General features: G+C 43.1%; 1 protein-coding gene and 1 pseudogene across 1 annotated transcript; both read right to left on the reverse strand.

The window, feature by feature from the left end:
• Positions 1-2,964: 2,964 nt before the first annotated feature.
• LOC114041294 (tryptase beta-2-like) lies at positions 2,965-11,218 on the reverse strand. The gene is made up of 7 exons (XM_027859674.1): positions 11,170-11,218; positions 5,919-6,011; positions 5,663-5,689; positions 5,348-5,510; positions 4,627-4,910; positions 3,585-3,835; positions 2,965-3,368 (listed from the first exon to the last, which is right to left on the reverse strand). The coding sequence occupies exons 1-7, from the start codon at positions 11,216-11,218 to the stop codon at positions 3,042-3,044; spliced, it is 1,194 nt and encodes a 397-aa protein (XP_027715475.1). The 3' UTR covers positions 2,965-3,041.
• A 5,859-nt stretch (positions 11,219-17,077) lies between these two features.
• LOC114041295 overlaps positions 17,078-20,891 on the reverse strand; it is a 4,030-nt pseudogene continuing 216 nt past the window's right edge.

The raw sequence follows: 20,891 nt of genomic DNA on the forward strand, positions 1-20,891 counted from the left end.
AATGCTTACTAGCTGTGTGACCCTGGGCAAGTCACTTAACCCTGTTTCCCTCAGTTTCCTCATCTGTAAAATGAGCTGGAGAAGGAAATAGCAAACCACTCCAGTGTCTTCGCCAAGAAAACCCCAAATGGGGTCATGAAGAGTGGAAGATGACTGAAATGACTGAACAACAATCTATACACACAATATACACACACACACACACACACCTACACACAAACACACACATAAATATATGCATATAAGCTTATATGTCTATATACATATATGTCATTTTGCAAACCTCAAAATGCTGTATAAATATTAGCTATTAATATATTAATGGCAAGGTGGAGAGCCATTTTTGTGCCATTATTTCTCAATTACTGGTCTGGGGATGCTAGTGCTTCATGGAACAATCTTTAAACCAGAAATAAGATATATACTTCTTAGAAATTCCTGGATAACCTCCCACAGTACCTGTGTCTTTGGCCTTTGACCTTTCTTCTGAGGCTTTGGTTGGCTATAAAATATTCTTCAATAAATTTTACTAGGATACACAAGTTTTGTGCGTGCACTGCATTTCATTTCTTGGCTTTGCTAGCACATAGATATACCTCATGATTATCTAATTAGAAAACGTTTGCTATTAAATGGTGGAAGATAGTTAAGAGGAATTGATTACCTCTCTAATGTTTGAAAAATAACTCCCTATGACCTAATAAAATAAAAAAAATGTTGAAAAAGATGTTGGAGCCCATGGAAAGCTGAGGTTCAAATGATGGGAGTACTGGGACAGTGAGAACCACAATGTGGTAGCAAAAATAACTTTTATTGAATGGGGATAAGCTCACTTTTGCAGAAGCAAGGGGAAATGCTGTATTCTGGGCTGGGCTTGACTTAGGTCAGTCTTCTGGTAATTTAAGACTGATACTTGGGTGAAACAAGATATCTATAGGTCATTCAACTGTTAATAAAGGTAGATTTATTTATCCATAGCAGTGGAAGGATATTTAACAGGGACATGCATTGAAGGTACTTTGGATCAATTCAGTTGAATGAAATTTCTCTGCCTCTGAGTTGCCCATGGTGGTCCACCTGCATCAAGGAGCAGTTAATTAAACCTTGAGGATGTTGTCAATAACTTTTATGAAAAAATTAGCCTAACTTATATGGGAGCAGGCAGTTAAGATGTTGCTACCACCAACATTTACAATATTTTATAATATTTTGTAAATATTGTAATATTTACCACTTGGTAAAGACTCTGAAAAATGTCTGCCTGGAGTAACTCACCATTACCTCATACCTGTGGACTGCCTACTTCTCCAAAGGCATTGAGGAAAAAGTGATTCTCCTACATCTCTTCTTTGGGGTCATGCTTGGTCTTTGTAGTTTTGAAAAATGCATTTTTGATAGTTTTGTGGTGGTTCTTTCTATTTATATTGTTGAAGTCATTGTGCATAGTTTTTTCTTGGCTCTGCTAACTTCTGCATCAGTTCATTTAAGTCTTTCCATCCTTTTTTTTGTACTCATCACATTTGTCATTTCTTACAGCATAATAATATTCCATTGACATTCACGCACTACAATTTGTTTAGCCACTTCCTAGTCAATGGACATCAACTTTGTTCCCAGTTCTTTGCTGCTGTGAAAGCGCTGCTATAATATATTGGTGTGAATGGGACCTTTTTCAGTTGATGACCTCCTTGGGGTTCATAGATGTAGAGCTTTTATTGACTGTAAGCATCTCCCTGGAAGAAAGGCTCATTTTTTCTTCCAGTTATGGTGTGTATCTCTAAGTCATGGGATGCCACAATCTCTGAAGAATCAGAGTTCTGGGAGCACCCGAAAGGCAAAGAGGTAAAAATAGCTCTCCCTCATCAAATTTAAGAACTAAGCAAATACTAATAAATAAATAAAGCCAATCTGGAGCCAGTCTCCAAATAATTCAAAGTATTCACATTTTGATGACAAAAAATACAGCACAAAATAAGAACAATAACAACACATTTACTCTGTCCTCCTAAATAAGTTTGTGTACTTAAGATTGAGGTATGCTGCCTTTGTTGTTTTAAAAAATATATATATAGTTGCAATCGGTGTGTGTGAATTGTCTTCTTAATCCATTGACCTTGCTTTGTATTACTTTGTCTTTCCATAGCTCTTAGTATTCTTCAAATTCTCCATTTTTTATAGTATCGTAACATTCACAGAATTTGAGAGTTGGAACTGGCCACGAGTCTGGTGCATCGGTGAAAGGAATCTCCACCAGAGCATACTTAATAAGTGGTTGACCAGCCTCTGCCTGAAGACCTCAGAGAAGGGGCCTGGCGCGTGGACAAGCTGGCCATTCCACTTCTGGGCCATGCCATCAAGGCTGAAGTGGCTTCTGTACACTGATTGATTACTCACTGCTCCTGGCTCTGCCCTCTGGGACCAAACAGAACAGATCTAATCCAATCCCCAGATGATGGTCTTTCAGATGTTTGAAGACGGCTCCCCTCCCCACTGAGTTTTCTCTTCTTCAGGGTAAATGTGTCCAGTTCTTTTAACCTGTCCTTACGTGTCATGACACAAGGCCTTTCACTATCTTGGTTGTTCTCTTCTCATGTATTTATCAATGCCTTTGTTAAATTGTGGTGCTTAGAAGCCTGAACACAATACTCCAAATGAAGTCTGATGAAGAGAGAAAAGGAGGGGAGCTGTGGGGTAACTGGAAGCCTGAGTTCTCTGGAAAAGTAAAACTTTTACCTTCACCTATCTCCTCTGCTAAGTCGTTATTGGGGATAGTCCAACACAGAAGCCATTTTAAAGGAATTCATATTGCCTTGAAAAAAAATCTTTATTTTAACAGTCAATCCATGTTAAATACAGAAAGAAGCTTGTGAGTGCACAAAGAACCTCAAAGTTTTTCTGATCCTCATCCCCATCCCTAACCATTCCTACAGTTTGTCAGTTCCTCATGTGTCACCCTCCTTAGGTGCGCGATGGGGGGTGGTGGTGTAGGGTTGGGGAGTGTCTTCAAATATCATTTTAATGGGGCAAGTAAGGCCTCTGACCTAATCTTTGTTACAACATCTAGCCCTGGGGAGAGACCTTTCGCTTAGCCACACACTTGCCAAACCTTGACTGGGATGCATGAGAGATGAAGTAAAGGGGCCTAAGAAAACCCAAGGTAGTAGCAGTGGGAAGGTGCAGAAGATCCCTGAGGGACAGATGTCAGGGGTACTTGAGTTGATGGTCTTTAGGATCCAGGGGGTGTAGATGCTGACATTGGTGTAGACACCAGGCAGGTTAGCAAGGTCACAACCTAGTTTCCAGATCACAATCCCAGCCTGACTCCACGTACCATTAACTTTACAGGACAAGGGCCCTCCAGAGTCACCCTAGAAGAAGATAAAGGGAATGAGACAGATGAGGGGATGGGTGTAGTTTAAAAAAAAAGTTCATAGGGTTGAGCTGAGAGGGAAAAGGACCTAGAATATGTGGTGGTGGTAGTTGGGGCCATAGGGAGACTCCTGGGTCTGATTTAGGAATCCCAGTGGGAATTTGGAGAGGTTAAGCAGAATCAAATTTTTTTTAATCTAATTGGGACACCTCACCTGGCACATCTCTTTCTTGCCACTTGAAGAGCCAGCACAGAACATGTCATCAAATACTAGGCCCACCTGACTTGGGGTGCTTAATTTCTCATGATAATAGATGTCACAGGTCTTTTGGTCAATGAGGGGCACTTCTATTTCCTGCAGGCCGCTTTGTCCCTTCAACCCTAATGATGTGGGAAAAGAAGGGAAAATCATAGTTGGTATTAGGGAAGGAAAGGAGGAAATACTACAAATAAGATGCAGAAGTACTTGACTCTATGGAGGGGAGCCAAGAAATTAAATGGGAAAACCTGGATCTTCAGTGTTCACAAAAGGGTAGAATGGTCTAAATAACATAAAGTACTGTGCAAATCAACTTTCTTTTCTATTTTATTGAGAGAAGAGTTTCTTAACTTTTTTTGTGTATCATGGACTTTAGCAGTCTGGTGAAGCCTAGAATCATATTTTTAAATGCATAAAACAAAATGCCAACATCCTTTTGCAGGATTATTAATATGTAATTAATACCTATTAATATCTAACAAGCAAACCTCACCAGAATGGTAAAAGTCTGCTCTAATGTCCTCATATTTAGGAGCACATGTCCAATTCTATGGGAGATACCCCAATCCAGCAGACTAGGGGGTTCCTCTTATCACCACCACCCCTTCCCAAAATATTTATATATCTCCATTCTCCTAGGGTGGCCACACCTGAGATTTTACCATCATCCACACCCTTATGGTGCCACCTCCATGACCTTGAACTCTCACATTTCTCTCTAATCACAATCTCCTAGCTTTCTATTTTATCCCTTCTGTCCTTCCTCTTATAGTGAAACTTTGTTCTCATGGTAACTTCTGGTCCATCTGATCCTCACTGTTCTCCCCTTTACTACCTTTAGGACTCTGAATAAAAGCTATGGAAGCCCTCCGGGTCTCAGTTTCTTAGGTTGTTTACCACAGGCTCAAATGAGATAAGGGCAGTGAAGGTGCTTTGTAAGGATCTGTAGAAATACTAGGTTTTATTCTTAATAATAGTCCCTCTTATTCATTCTCACATTGTCTGTCCAGTTTTCTTCCCCAGCCGGTCACCCAGCAGGAGGTCACATTCTGAAACTCTCTCAAGGAAGTTGGAAGACAAATGGGCTTGATAGTCTTCGTGAAGAGTATTGGGGAGCTCATCTTTGCCAGAGCGATGTCCTTGGATGGATGTCTTTTATAGTGAGGGTATAGGATGATTTTTGACAAAGGTCGAGTGTAAAACTGGTTCTCATTTAGCTGATTGGGCCTGATTTTCTTGGATCCCAGTTGGACCTTCCAGAACTGGGGATTTTTTGTTTGACTGTAGAGAAGAGCAAGAGAGGTTGTGATGGCCTCTGAAGCTGCTGAGTTTGGGGGGCTTTGTTGCTGAGGATGGGAGTGGCAGGGGGAGTTGGAGAGCAGTGAATGTCCCTGAAGCTAGGAGAATATTCTTAGGGTAAAAGTCCAAAGGAATGGCTCATTCTGGTCTTGTGGACTTTTTAGAGGATGTCAGGTCCTGTTTTTATACTTAGGAACCTCTGGTGTTACAATTGGGCGACAATTAGTTCAGTTCAGATGTGCAGAGTTTCTAAGTGCAGGAGATAGGGCCTGGGGAATGGGGGAATGTAGGCATGGGCATCAGATCCAGAGACAAGAGAGTTATTGGGACTCTCTCTCTATTCCCCTGTCCTCTCCCCCCTGCCTTGAGTGTGATCCTGCAGCTCCATTTACCTCCCCCTGGCCAACATGGGCACTTACTTGTGGAAGCAGTGGGCAGCTGTTAGCACCCAGCTTGGGGAGATGAGGGTGGCCCCGCACCAATAGCTGGTCTTATAGACGAGCCTCGCCTGCCACGGCCACCTGAGCAGGGATGTGTCCTGGCCCTCAAGGATTTGCTCTGAGACTTGGGGTCGTCCACAGACTTTGAGGAGAGGCAAAGGAGATTGGAGCGATTCAGGCATTCTGCCCATATATAATATTACTTCCACTCCAAGCTTGGCCTCAGATGTACCACCCATGCCTATGTCTCCTTCTTTAGGCTGTACCCCACCCCCCAGTGGATGGGTGACTTACCGTCCTTCATATTTAACCCTTTAATATCTGAGGGAGGAAAACAGGGAGAGAAGATGAACCTTTGGGGAGATTAACCTGGGAATTTTAGCATTTTCATAGGCTGGCATCCAATACCCCTCCTCCTCTTACCCCCCCCCCAACTTCATCCTGGTTCTCAGCATCCCCTCCCTCTGCACCTCCTGTGCTGTCCCATCCCTGATCAGACATCCCCACCCTCAGCCCCACCCCCCCAGGGCTGGTGCCCTTCTGGCCTCACTGTATCCCTGGGCCCCAACTAGAAGGGGTAGCAGGAGGGCTAGGCTGGCCCAGCACATGGTCTTCCAGCTTGGGAGGGGCAGGACTCTCGGCTCTGGCAGTCACAGTCTCTGCTCGGCCTTCTGGGGGCAGACTACTGGGATCTTCCCCCAGTGGCTTCCTCTTCCTCCCCCTGCTGCATAGCAACCGGAGTCTCGTAGGGAGGCTGGCGACGCCAAGGAGGCGGGGGAGGGGTCTGTCTGCCCTCCTGACCTTCCCTTCCTCCCTCCCCTTCCTGTGTCTAGGCTTCATGTCTGGGCTTCCCTAGCTGCCCGAGGCCCCTCTGGATTCCCCCCGGATTTTAATTTTTATTAGGAACGTAATCATCAACAAACACTAGCATTTTAATGTTCAAGAATGAACAAGGAGGCTTGCATATGAAGCCAAGAACTCGTTTTATCCAGTATACATATATAAAACATATTTAAAAGTAAACATATAATAAATATCCATTCATGTATTATATATCCACTATTGCATATATTATATATGATAATATATTATATATAATATAATGTATATAATGATAATATATCATTATATACACATTGTATAATATTATCATTCTATATTGTCAGCCAACAGAGTTTCATCTAAGAAAGACAAAGAAATTAAGTGGTCTGCATGTTTTATTTTCTCTCATGATGGTGGCTTGCATGCAAGCGGACCTACAGGCAAAGGTTGAGCTCCCTTTGGGGTTGGAGCCCCTTCCCACAGGAGCCGAAGTCATTCCATGGAAATACCCCTTCTATCAGAACCCTCCCCGCTCCCAATCTGGGCTATCCAGACAAAAGGAAATCTGTCCCCACCCAAACAGTGAGCTTCCCCTGCATTAGATTAAATTCATTTCAGCTTGGATGGGGGCTCATCAGGATAAGGAGACTTGCATGATCAGTAATTGTCCTTTTGGATGAAGTTCTGGCTCAGCAAACCCAGCGAGGATCTCGAGTGTGTCCGGCTTCAGGGTTGCTCAGTCTGCCTCCTGATTAGAGGATTCCGATTCTCGGGTCAGTTCCGCTTTCTCTGGATAGTAAAGAAGCTAAGCAAATTCAGGTGGTTAGTAAGGTCGTGAACCATCCTACTTTCACGATTTTCATAACTTTTACAATATGTATATGTAACGATCAATTATAAATATATTATATCTATTACAATACATTATATATAATTGTAAACTATATATATATTTAACAGGGTAATTTAAAAATTGCCCTTTTTGTGTCCTCTTCTGGAAACTTTTTGTTTCCTTCTGTGTATTTTATGTGGGGTTTTTTTTTGGGGGGGGGGATGGCAATTGGGGCTAAGTGATTTGCCCAGAGTTACACAGCTAGGAAGTGTTATGTGTCCGAGGCCACACTTGAACTCAGGTCCTCCTGACTCCAGGGGCACTACTCTACCCACTGTACCACCTAGCTGGCCCTCTTCTGAGTATTTTATTTTATTTTATTTATTTATTTATTCTTCTGTATATTTTAAAAAACATTTGATTGGTCTTTTTTTTCTTCCTCTTCCACCTACCCTTACTGGGGGTTGCCTCAGACAAACTAAGGCCTGGGAAAGACCTTAGCTTAAAAAGGCCAAGGCCTCCCACTGCATCCTGGGCCATCTCCAGTCGTCCTGATCTGTACCTGGCCACTGGACCCACGTGGCTCTGGAGGAGAAAGTGAAACTGGTGACTTTGCACAGCCCTCCCTCACTTAAATCCAATTCATTTGCAAGGCATGGCATCACCTCCCTGACGTCAAAATCCTCTCCTGGGGAATGTAGGACAAACTACTACAGCCACCTCCACCTACTGTTTATGGAAATTATGTTAACTGTACTAGTAAAATCTTAGTGACTTCTTGTGGGTGGTTGGAAGAGGGATGCCTCCCTCAGGGGACAATAAAGCAATTTGACCTTGAACCCTGGGGAAAGTGGGTGGAGCTGGCCGGGGGACGGGAGGGGTGAGAAAAGTTACTGAGACCCTAGGGATGCCTGAGGCGTTAGTCTGGCCCGCCCTGGAAACAGGAGTATTGTAATAACTGCTGGGAGGAGGGAAAACCAAAGGCTATCTTCTGGGTTGGGGGAGGTAGCTCTATCAGCACTTCTGTGGCATGGGCCTACTGGAGAGGAACCGAGGTTTGGGCTTCAGCTCTGAGCTCTGACCTCCCTTCTACTAGGGCAAATCACTTCCTGTTTGTCTCAGTTTGCTCACCTGTAGAATGGGAATAATAATAGCTGCTCCCTCCCAGGATAGTTTTGAGGATCAAATGAGATAATTGTAAAGTGCTTAGGAAGGTGCCTGGTACATAGTGCTACAGAACTGTTATAATTATTGTTATTTACATTCTCAGTCCTTTTATGTTTCTTCAGCCTTGCAGGAGCTGCTTGTGAAGTGATTATCCTGCCTGAGCTCTTCCTTTTGCTAGGTTTGTATCTCCTGACATCTTGGGAGAAACTCTGGATGAGAGCAAGCACATGCTGTTTGGTGTTCTGGCTCTGTCACTTGCTAGTTGTGTGACCTTGGACAAGTCACTTGGATCTCAGTTTCGTCTTCTGTAAGATGAGTATTAGACTAGATAGGACAGCTAGGTGTTGAGGTGAATATGATGGGGATGGGATCTGAACCCCTAAAAGGAAAAGACTTTGTTTTTGGGATGTGGACCCTGAAAAGGAAAAGCCCTGGACTTTCCCATGTGGCCAAATCTCTGGCTTTCCCCTGAGTCTATAATCCCATCAACTGGCCTTTCATTGTGGCTAATCGCCTAATTATGTTACCCTTAACCTAACCTAGCCCTCCATTGTTTTACCTCCCAATGGCCCCTGGTCATTTCCCACCCTTAATCCTAGCTAGGCTCCATTCTCCCTTGGCCACGTGGTCCAGGTCCCAGATGTTCTGTTAACCCCAGTTTACTGGCCACTCCCATTCGGATCTTCCTTACACCCCTCCTCCAGTCACCCCAAACTACTTGGCCACTCCTAGATCCCTCCCACAGTCTTTCTGTATATAAGGTCCATCTTGTCTTCATTAAGGTGCTTGGATTCTTAAAAGCTAACCAATAACTCACTAACATTTAGACTCCTAAAGAGTCTGCCCAATATGATGGATGTTCTAATAAACCTTGTCTTTGGCTGAAAGAAGGCTTGGGTTGAATTCTTTCAGGCAAAATCCGTGTGTTGTGATTTTGGGGTCCCAGCACCCCTAAACCTCAACATCCCCATTTTGTCCTTTGACTTCCCACCTTTAATCTTTTTTTATTAATATATTTACTTTTAGTTTTCAACTTTCACTTCCGTAAGATTTTGAGTTTTAAATTTTCACCCCTCCCAAGAAGATGTACAATCTGATATAAGCTCTACATATACATTCATATTAAGCATATTTTCCCATTAGTCACTATGTAAAGAACAATTAGAACTAATGGGAGGAACCACAAGAATGAAGCAATAAAACAAAACAGCAGAAGAAAAGGAGAACAAATAGTATGCTTCCATCTGCATTCAGACTCCATATTTCCTCCTCGGGGTGTGGATAGCAATTTCCATCGTGAGTCTTTTGGAGTTGTCTTAGATTCTTGCCCACTCTTAATCCTATATAGACTTCATTCTCCCTTGGACACGTGGTCGTGGTCCCTGGCATTCTCTGTTATCTCCCAGTCACCCCAGACTACTTGGCCACTCCTAGATCCCTCCCCCAGTCTTTCTGTATATGAGATCCATCTTGGAAGTGGAGGCAAGATATTGGAGTGAAAGATCTGTCTTGGCCACCATTAAGGTGCTCAGATTCAATCTGGCCGGATTGCATTAGCGGTACAAATGCTCAGATTCCTTAAAAGTCTGGCCGATATGGTGGATTGTTAGACTCATGCCCACTCTCTATCAGTGTTTTAATAAAACTTATCTTTGGCTGAAAAAAGGCTTGGGTTGAATTCATTTGAGGTGGGATCCGTGTGTTACTATTTTGGGGTCCCAGCACCTCTAAACCTCAACAGATAAAAGCACTGGGCCTAGAGACAGGAAAACCTGAGTTCAAATCCAGCCCCAGTCACTTACTAGTTATGAGATCCTGGACAAGTCACTTAACTTTGTTTGCCTCAGTTTCCTCATCTGTAAAATGAGCTAGAGAAAGAAATGGCAAACCACTTCAGTATCTTTGCCAGAAAAACCCCAGATGGGGTCATGAAGAGTCAGACACTACTGAAATGACTGAACAGCAACAATCGAACAAGATCAGGAGTTTTTAGATGTTGAAGTGGAGAAAGTGCTGGTCCTGGAGTCATGAAGACCAGAGTTCAAAACCAGCCTCAGTTACTTACTAGCTGTGTGATGCTAGACATGTCATTTAACCTCTGCTTGCCTCAGTTTTCTGCAAAATGAGAATTATAATTGCACCTACTTCCCAGGGTTGTTGTGAAGATCAAATGAGATAATATTTGTAAAATGCTTAGCACCATGCTTGGCATACAGTAGGCACTTAATAAATGTTTGTTTCTCTTCCTTCTTCCTTTGTAGTCCTATGTATCTTACTGTATGCATTTAAAAATATTATTCACAGCTGTCCACAGGCTTCACTAGACTGTTAAAGGGGTCCATGATAGAAAAAGAGTTAAGATTTTTAAAGTCCCTTTAGCAACCTGTAAGTATGTCTCCCATTCTCTTCCTTGTTGCTAGGGAGGTGGCCTTCTAGTGTCAGCCCTTACAATGAACAGTCTGAATGGTTTAGATTTAGAATTCAACAGGATTTGTGAAGGGTGGGAGGGATAAGGGAAAAGGAAGGAAGGGAGGAAGGTATCTCTTATCAGAGGCTGATGAAGGACAGAGCTGAGGAAACTCATAGCAGTGTCAGGCAAACTGGTCACTTTTGAGACTGAGGCTCAGACTGGATGAGAAAAACCTGAGTGAAGGTGTCCTGTGCTTCCTACAGAAAGCAGAGGGGTCAGAGTACAGCAGGCCTTCTGGGAGGAACCCCAGCACTATGAGAAGCCCAGGAGATTCTCTGGGCAGAGCAGATGGGGTGGTTGCTGTTGTTATTTGTCCTTTGCTTTTGTAGAGGACCAGTAACAGCGTGGGGAAATGTCTTGACTTGTGAACGAATTGGATTTAAGTGAGGCAGAGTTGCACCAGGTCATCAGCCTCACTCTCTCTTTGAAGTCCAGTGACAAGATAAAAGTCAGGACAACTGGCCACTGCCTGGGATTCACTGGATCACCTTGGTGTCTTTGATATCTCACCATGTTTTGAGTGCTCCACGGTGCCTGTGTCAGCTGCCTTTGTGGCCATTAAAACAAGTTGCTCTGGGGTATATATTCCCATGTTTGGGATAGACACCCCCCTAAGTCACTGATGGGTATGAGGCCCATAGGTTTCCCTTAACCTGGTTTTAGCACGTCTGCCCAGACCATTTACTGGGGTGTGGCCACCGTGCATGCTGAAGCTTCTTGGAGCCACAGGTGAGAGTTGAGGGCCAGGTAGACACCAAAGGTCAATGAGCTGTCCTGTAAAGGGATTGGTAAGCCCTCACACAGGAGGGACTAAGCCTTCCTGATTACCCCCTCCACCCCCCAATCCCAGGAGGTAATGTCCTGAAGGACTGGAAAGGACATGAATTGGAATAGATGACAAATATACTTGCCAATACACAGTTTTATGAGCTAATAGCTTGGATTAAAGGAAAAAGACATGGATTTAGGATTTTTTGGGTTGAACTCTAGCTCTGAAACCTGTTATCTGGGTAACCACAGCCAAGGCTTAGTTTTCTTATGTGTGAAATGGGGATAATAATACTTGCATTACCTACCTCACAAGACTGTCCTAAGGGCATTGATGGTGTATTAGAAGACTGTGAAAGATCCTCTGACAATCTATAAATCTACTCCTCACTGACTTTCCCATTCCCTTCTCTGACAGGGCCTCTGGTGTCCTTGGGATGGGATGTGGTGTGCATTCAAGACATGATTTAGGATTGAGAAAAAGAGAGAAAAGTGCAGAAGGAGAGAAGGCATGGACTTCGAATAATGAACAGAAGACGTCCCCAGAGCCAGAGGCATGTGGGTAAAACTGATACCCCCAAATGCCCTTGATTCCCAGGCCTGCTAAAATAGGACATCTCAGGGTGGGATTATTCTTTCCTTATCTGAACTACACAGTTATAGAGACCCTTTATTCTTGTATATTCTATTATTTAAGCTAATCAGTGTGACTCCCCCAATTTCTGTGTAACATAGGAGCTTTTTTTTTTTTTTACAAAGGAATATTTACTTCCGAAGGTATAATCACAATTATTCAAACTTCCCGAATTTGTAGGAGGCATAATTCTCCTCCCCTTCACCACCTCGGTCTCTGGGGAGGGGAAGAGGATTAGGTTCCTAGTTTAGTACCTATTTCAGATCCAAGTCTAACTCTCCCCTCCCCTGCAGACTTGAGTCCCAGGCACCCTGGCTTCTCAGAGTTAAGATGTCAGGAGGGCTGGCCACACCACCAAACCTGCAATCCTGGCTCCCACATTACCATGGCTCAGACTCCTGATCCCTTGGGGATCACCCTCAACACCTAAAACTAAAGACAAACCATCCAGAACAGAAACAAACATCACCAGACCTGTGTCTTGAGCTAGGGCAAAAAGAGGAAGAGCAAGGAAAAAGTGTTTTTGTTCCTTCCTTTCTCACTGGTTTGGTTCATGGTATACATACTGGCTGCAGCTGATGAGCTACCGAAAAGAATAGTCTAAAAGACAGGGTAAAAGAGGGTGAAAGACTCTGTCTCACCAACTTTAAAGATGCAAGCAGCCAATCAAAGGTGGTTACCCCCACTCTTGTGGCAGGAGACACAGAGGGCTTGATGTTAGGCAAACTGGGGATGCTGCCCATCAGTTGGGGAATGACTGAACAAGTTGTGGTACATGAATGTAATGGAATACTATTGTGCTATAAGAAATAATGAGCAGGCAGACTTCAGAAAAACCTGGAAAGATTTGCATGGACTGATGTTGAGTGAAATGAGCAGAACCAGGAGTTTGAATGCAGATTGAAGCATGCTATTTGCTCTTTTTTTTTTTCTGTTTTGTTTTATTTCTTCTTTCTTGTGGTTCCTTCTATTGGTTCTAATTCTTCCTTACAACATGACTAATGTGAAAATATGTTTAATAGGAATGTATATGTGTAGCCTATATCAGATTGCATACCATCTTGGGGAGGGAGGGGGAGAAAAATTTAAAACTCAAAAAGCTTATGGAAAAGATTGTTGATAAATCAAAATAAATTAATAAAAAATAAAAAAAATAAAATGTGAGGGTTGGATTATAGAAAACAAAAAGGCCCCACAAGGTCATCTCCATGTTAGAACTGCCTAGTTTTTTTTTTCTACAATCCAACCATCGCATTTTATTTTTTTTAAGCCCAGGTTGCATATTTTTTTTAAAAAAATTAATTAATTAATTTTTAGTTTTCAACATTCACTTCCATAAGATTTTGAGTTCTAAATTTTCTCCCCCTCCCTTCTTTTCCCCCTTCCCAAGCTGCGTGCATTCTGATATAGGCTCTATATATACATTCATAATAAACATTTTCACATTAGTCACGTTGTAAAGAAGAATTAGAACCAATGGGAGTACATCTTTTTTTTACTGCTTATTTTATATATATTTGCTTGCAATTTGCTTGCAAAAAAGACTTGGTGGGAGGAGAGCTAAACTGGCCAAGATTAAGCTGTTACTATTTCCAATCTGAAGCAACTAGGGAAAGAGGCTTTTGTTCCGAAGCCCCTAAAAGCATCATAATCCTGAATGCAAATATCTGATGTGTAAAAGATAGATATAATTTTAGTCCAATGCCCCTCTTGAATACAGGAGTGAGAAAGAGGTATTGCCTAATCATGACCATCATCCTACTCTAAGCAAAGAAAATAAATCTCCCTTGGAGATGTGGAATAGGTCATTTTAGATTGTATCTATCTAAAAAATTCATGTTATAACCAATTGTTTGCTTCTTTATTACCTAGTTCAACCTGCTACACTGGTAAATAATCCAACCCAAATACCAGTAAAGAATTGAAAGGGCACCAATGTGTAAGATATGCATGTGTGGCAAAGGGGTATCTCCCATCTTCTGACCCCAGAATTGCTTTACTTCCTTGATGGAGTTCTTAGCTGAAGTTGTCCTAGCTGTATCTTTTTGGGGGGCTCTCAGGATCAGCGTCTTTTTAGAGTCCATAGCAAACATTTTTTTTTCTGCCATAAGGTGTCACAGTCTCTGAAGCTACTGCCATCGTCAGGGCACTGTCTTCCACCTCTGTCTGCAAGGACTTCCTCTCTTGTCAGCTTCTACTACTCAAAGTCTGTGACTGACTCAAGTAGACAGTGAGAGCTTTGATGGATCTCCTAGTTGCCTGGACATTCCCCTTTCAGAAAGGAGGAAAGAGGGAGAGAGGAAAAAATGAGAGAGAGAAAGAGAGGAAGAGAAAGTGCAGAGAGAGATATGCATAGATAAAAACAGACAAAAAGAAACATGGAGAAAGAGGGAGGGAGGAAGAGAGAGACAGGAAGAAGGAAGGGAAAGTAAGAGAGGAAAAGGCAAGACAGAAAGGGAGAGAGAGAGAGAAGAGAGGGAGGGTAGAGAGAGAGAGGGAAAGAGAGAGGGAGAGGCAGGGGAGAGAGAGAGAGACAGAGAGACAGAGAGGGAGGGAGGGAGAGAGAGACAGACAGCCAGCCAGACACAGAGAAAGAGAGAGGGAGAGACAGACAGAGACAGAGACAGACAGAGAGATAGGCAGAGAGAGACAGAGAGAGAGAGAGAAGGGAAGAGGGTCCAGAGGATAGATTAAAGGACATAACATAGATGATGATCTAACACAGGAGACTGAAGAGTAAGAGAGAGCACTGTTATGAAAATCCCAGAGGAGAGGGCATTCAGAAATCTCATTAGGTGAACGTGTTTTGCTTATGTATGACAGAAGTCTGAGTCAGAGGTATATGATAAACCTCATGGAAGGCTCCATCCCTTTCAGGAGACAGAGAAATTCCCTGCTGGAGCATCAAAAGTTTGTTGAAGGATCCAGGATAACTTTAAGGCAAATGACTTAAGAGAGAAGATATTTGCCAGCTCATAGCTTTAGGGTAATTGTACATTAATGACTCTACTAAGCATTTCCTATTAATTTCATTTTTAAATTTCTTCTGTATGGGATGAGATTGTTGAGATCTGAGACTTGAGAGTTAGATGAGGTATGGGTAAAACAGAGAAATGGGGGTTGCGGAAATATCTATCTCTCCTTTGGTTGGGAGAATGTACCCTTGTGGATCAGGCCCAGTTTTTGCAACTATTTTCTTGTCTGATGAATGCTGTCAATTTTGATTGCTATCTGAGAACATTTCAGGGTTCTCTTTCATGTCAGCAGACTCTTGAATTTCTTAAGGCCTCTAGTATTAGATGCTATCCTTACTCTAATCACAGACTGACTCTCTTCCTGGTTGAACTCCTAAGACTGGCCACCAAATGAGTACTAACCACAGATTTAGACCAATTCCAAAACAACCTGAGACTAAACCCCAGTCCTTTGCATAGTGCCTAATTCTGATGACAGATATAACCTTGAGTTCTAGGCATCAGATAGGTTTCTTAACTCTACCCCAAAATGAGGACAAATCTTAACCCCAGACTGATTCCTAATTTTGGCTAAAGTGTGACCTTTTAACTCAAAATAATTCCTTAGTCCTGATCACCAACTGAGATGTAATCCTTCCAATATATTAGGCTTCTAGAGTGAGTCTCTAATCCTGGCCCTCAATTGACTCCCTAAATTGGCCACAGATTAATCTCCTAAGCACAGGCCAATATTGACCATTTGTCTTTGGCCACAAACCAGTCTCCTAACCTTAGGCCTAGACTTAGGCCCTTATTTGGCTCCCGAATTGAATCCTTAATCCCCACTATAGACTCATTCTACCTAACTTATTAAGGCCACAAAATTACACTCAGGTGACCATAGACTGAGCTTTAACCACAACCACATAGTGACTAACCCTGGCCCCAAACCTAGTTTGACCTCCACCCTCAAATTGACCCTTAACTCCAGCTACAGAACAATCTCTAATCTTGGCTACAAACTCAACACCCAACCGAGTTTATACACTCACTATTCATTCCAGAAACCAAGCTGACATCTGACTGATTGCTAACCTTGACTCCAGATACAAAGATGCTCAAATTTCATGGCTTTCCTTTCTGCCTTGTCCACCCTGTCTGACACCTCCCTCTACCCCTCACTCCAACTTTCCCTCTCACAAGCCATTATATTTCCTCCTCCTACAAATACCCACATCCTTCATAATATTCCATTCTTCAAATTCCATCATCATCTTGTGCTTGCATTATATAACCCTTCCCCCATCTTGCATAAGCCTTTCAGCTTCTTCACTCAAAAGGCCCCCTTTTTGATCCGTCTTCTGGGGTCTTTCCCATATCTAGGCATAGCTGGGGAGCCAGCTGTCCTTAAAAGAGGGGGGAGAAACGCTGAGACTTTTGGAAACAACTCCCTGGACAACTATTTGCAAGTGAGAGGAGAAGAATGAGAAACCAGGTCACAAGTGTAGGTATGTAAAGCTTGGATCAGCAGGGGATGATGATTGTGGCCTATCTACCTTAGGGAACCATGGGACATTCCTTCCTGCTTTAGACTTGACTGGGTTTCTTATTCCAGAGAGGTAGAGTGAGGGACAGAAACAACCTGAGGTGGGACACTCAATTCCTAACCTGGGGCAAGACCTAGGAAGCTAGAGTTTGGGTTCTGGAAATGAAATTTTCATTTATCAGCTCTATTCTTTAAAGGGTGAACTCTTGGTTATGATTTCTGAGGCCTAACGCGAAGAGATGAATTGTTGGAAACATTATTATCACCATGGGAAAAACAAATCCTTTATTGAAACAGTCAATCCTTATTAGACAGATTGGTACTCGCATGGAACTACAGAGGAGTGGAGAGGCTCCCTGACTACATCCCCACTCGTTTCCCACACTTAGAACTCTACCTCCTTTGCCATGGGGCTGAAAAATCTTCCAATATCCTTCAAAGATCTTTTCAGTGGAGTAAGCAAGGTCTTTGCTTAAGTGCTCAGCCCTGAGCATCCTGGGATCTCCACTCTAGCTCTTAAGTGGTATCCTGGAGATACTTGTCTAATCTTAAGCAGGACTCATGAGGAGTGGTTTTAGGGAGCCTGGATTAGTGCAGCAGGAGAGGGTGAAGGAGGAGAAGAAGAAGGAAAAGAAGGAAGGGGAGGACATCAGTTGGAAACTGAGTGGAGTTTTTGGACTGAGTTACTTGTTGGATCCAGTTGGTGTAGATACTGACATTGGTATAGACACCAGGAAGGTTTTTGCGGCCACAACCTATTCCCCAGCTTGCAATCCCTGCCTGGTGCCAGATCCCGTTGACTTTACATACCAAAGGTCCCCCGGAATCACCCTGGAGAAATACAGATGGAGTCAGCCCGGTAAGAGGGTGATTAGAACCTTATGGGGTAGCGTTCAGAGGTATAGGATAATAGAGGACTCCTAAGTCCAAACAAGGGACTTGAAGGGGAAGCAAAGAAGGACACCGTCCATTATGGGTCCTGGTTGGCTACTTTACCTGGCAGGTATCCTTCTTGCCTTCTGAAAACCCAGCACATGTCATGTCATCAAATATCACAGGAAATTTAATATTAGGGTGTGCCCTCTGGAAGTAGTTGTTACAGGTCTTTTGGTCAATGAGGATCACTTGTGCCTCCTGTAAGGGCCATGGTTTCTTCAGTGCTGAGGATTTAGCAAAGAAAAAAGAAGGTTATATCTGGAGTGAGGGATAAAGAACAATAGCTGAACATAGTAAATATAAAGATGGCCTGCTCTGGGTCAGTGAGCTGAGAAACAGGATAGTCAAACTTTCCATGTGCATGCTCACTGGAGGCTAACGTAGCCTATATAATTCAAAACATTGGACAAACTAATCTTCATCTAGATGGAGGGCTAGAATATATATTTTTGTCCTTCCATCGAACTGAATGTTGCCTCTTCAGATTTACTGGGAGTTCACAGCACTTCCAACCAAAGAGTGAAGGTAGAGGATAAGATTCTCAGGTCTTCCACTTAGTCCTTCTAGCTTTCTATCAGGTCACTCCCGAGGCATGAAGTCATTTTCCAACCAAACCTATTTTCATACTTCCCCTTTCATGCCATTCATGTTATCTCCTCTGAAATGCTGCTCGATGCTGTTGTTTCTCCTGCCTGAAATATCCTTGTCTTTCCTCTCCATTCACTGAAATTCTGTCTATCCTTAAGTCAGCCCCCCTGGCCTAGGAGTCTGCTCTGGCTGTCTCACCCCACAGTGATCTCTTCTTATAGTACTTCCTCAGGACTACACCCTGGGTAATTACCACGTGTTGTTTTCTATTACTATTTGAAATTTTCACGTGCTTGGGTTTTGGCTTCCCCAGTGAGACAATGAGCTTCCTGAGGTCAGAGATTATCTCTCCAAAGCCTTTAGGTCCTGTCCCCCTTCTTCCCCCCACTTCCACCCCCTCTGCCCCAGGTATCTTGCAAACTGTTGGAGATTTAACAAAATGGGTGGAGTAACAAAACAATATATTCCATTGCTATTCAACCGGGGCTGGAAAAGCATCCCATTCCCCTTTTTATCCAGTCATCCAGAGTCTCCAAGTTTCCCTGTGTTCTGCAAAAGGAAGGCATTTCCTCCCAGATTCTTTATTGTGTGGTAACAACCTGAAGAGAACTGAACTCTTTCTCTTGAGTTTCCTGACACAGCAGAAATTCTCTGGGCTGGGCTAATTAATGAAGTGTTTTTGACTATGAAAACCTGTTCTGTTCTTCCATTTACAGATGCAGTATGGGACACTGGGGAAAAGACTGGGACTAGGGTAAGAAGCCCTGGATTCTAGCTTCATCTATCGACACTTGCTAGCTTTGGAAGCCTGGGGTGTTGTTTACTTGTTTTCAGTCATGTCTGACCTTGTTTCCTTTTTTTTTTTTTTTTTAAGTGAGGCAATTGGGGTTAAGTGACTTACCCAGAGTCACATAGTTATGTGTTTGAGACCTGATTTGAACTCAGGTCCTCCTGACACGAGGGCCAGTGCTCTATCCACTGCACCACTTAACCTCTTGACAAAGACACTGGGGTGGTTTGCCGTTTCCTCCTCCAGTTCACTTTACAGATGAAGAAACTGAGGGAGACAGGGTTAAGTGACTTCCCCAGGATCACAGAGCTAGTAAGTGTCTGAGACTGGATTTGAACTCAGGTCTTCCTGATTCCAGGTCCAGGGCTCTACCCACTTATCTATCCACCACCTAACTGCCCAGAACCCTGGGTATAAGCTATTTAATGTCTCAGCCTCAGTTTGCTCATCTGTAGGATGGGGATGATCATACCTGTCTCACCTACTTGCTGCAGCTTCTAAAGAGATGAGTCATGAAGACTGTAACATGTTGTGCAAATGGGAGGCATTATTACTATTAGGAAGGAGAGGAAATGGAATTAACCAAGTATATCAACAAAGGGCCAAAGAAAACAAAGCAAAAGAGTGTGTCAATAGGAAATTAAAAGCAGTATTTCCTTTGTAGTGGGTACAAAGTGGATGGTCTGACTTGGGAGAGAGAGAGGAGCTGGCTCTGTTGTACAAGGGGGCTAGGAGCAGGGGTCACCAAGTATAATCTTTGCAACTGTCCTCACGTGTGCCTTCCTCTGTTTGTCCCCAGCCAGTCACCCAGCACATGGTCACATTCTCAAAGAACGTCCTGGAGGGTGGGATGCAGATGGGCTGGATGGTCTTCTTGAAATGAACTGGTGATCTCAGCTTTGCCAAAATGATGTCCTTGGGTGGCATACCATAAAAGTGGGGATGAATGATGATTTTTTTCACAGAATAACGTATGGGATAATGTAAGGAGAATAGCGTTGGTAGGAGAGTAGTTGAGCCTAGAAAAATCTTCCAATATCTGGTCTTTCTTTTACTAAAAGAGGAAAAGGAAGAGAGTAGATATGATGATTCCGGGGTCACTGTGTCTCAGGTATGCAAACTCACAGGATTAAGAACTGGAAGGGATATTGAGATAATTTAGTCTATGTCCCTGATTTTGCAGATGAGAGAACTGAAGGCCGGAAAACGTAAGTGATTTGTCTGAGGTATCATAAGGATCCTGCCGTCTTGGAGGAGCTGTCAGCACTGATGCAGTAGGGATTGCCAAAACTATGAGTTTGGGTAAACCCTGGACTAGGGGAAGCTTTTTAAGGTAAGAAAGGCTGGCGTTATAGAGCTGGTAACCCTGCACCTGTTAGTATTTGAGGGGTCCTTAGTAGGTCCCTACTCCAAATTTCTTACCTACATGGTTGTCATAGTGCCTGAAATTACACTTAGTGCAATGAAAAGCATGCTGAATATGGAGTTGAAATCCATTTCTGACATTTACTAGCTGTGTGACCTTGGGCAAGTCATTGAACTTTTCTGGTCCTCTGTTTCCTCATCAGTAAAATGAAAGGCTTGTACTAGGTGACCTCTAAGGTCCCTTTCAGCTCAAAATCTGTGATTTGTGATCCTGTTTGGGCTTTTCATTTCTTTGGGCTTGAAAGGGTTTGGCTCTCTGGATCTATTTAATAAGTATTGGTTAAGTGCCTACTAGATGCAAGGCACTGTTCCTAATGGACACAGAAATATTCCTTTGTGAGTGTTGGAGGGAGTATGAAAGGATGGAGGGAGGTTCAATGACCTTAACTTTCTCAGGTCACTGTTTTGTGGGGATTTGTTGAGAGCTAATTGAGAGCAGGGGATTATAGGAATTTGAAATGGGACTTGCATGGAAGGGGCTGCGGGTGGGATGCAACAAGGGCTGCAGAAACTGGGGACGTTTCTTTTTCCATTTTAAGGGTCTCTTATTACTCAGTTGTCTGTGTTTTCAGATGTCCTGAGTCCCTCAGT

The sequence above is a fragment of the Vombatus ursinus genome, unplaced genomic scaffold, assembly GCF_900497805.2.
Source record: "Vombatus ursinus unplaced genomic scaffold, bare-nosed wombat genome assembly UNPS02014171.1, whole genome shotgun sequence".
Lineage (NCBI taxonomy): Eukaryota > Metazoa > Chordata > Mammalia > Diprotodontia > Vombatidae > Vombatus > Vombatus ursinus.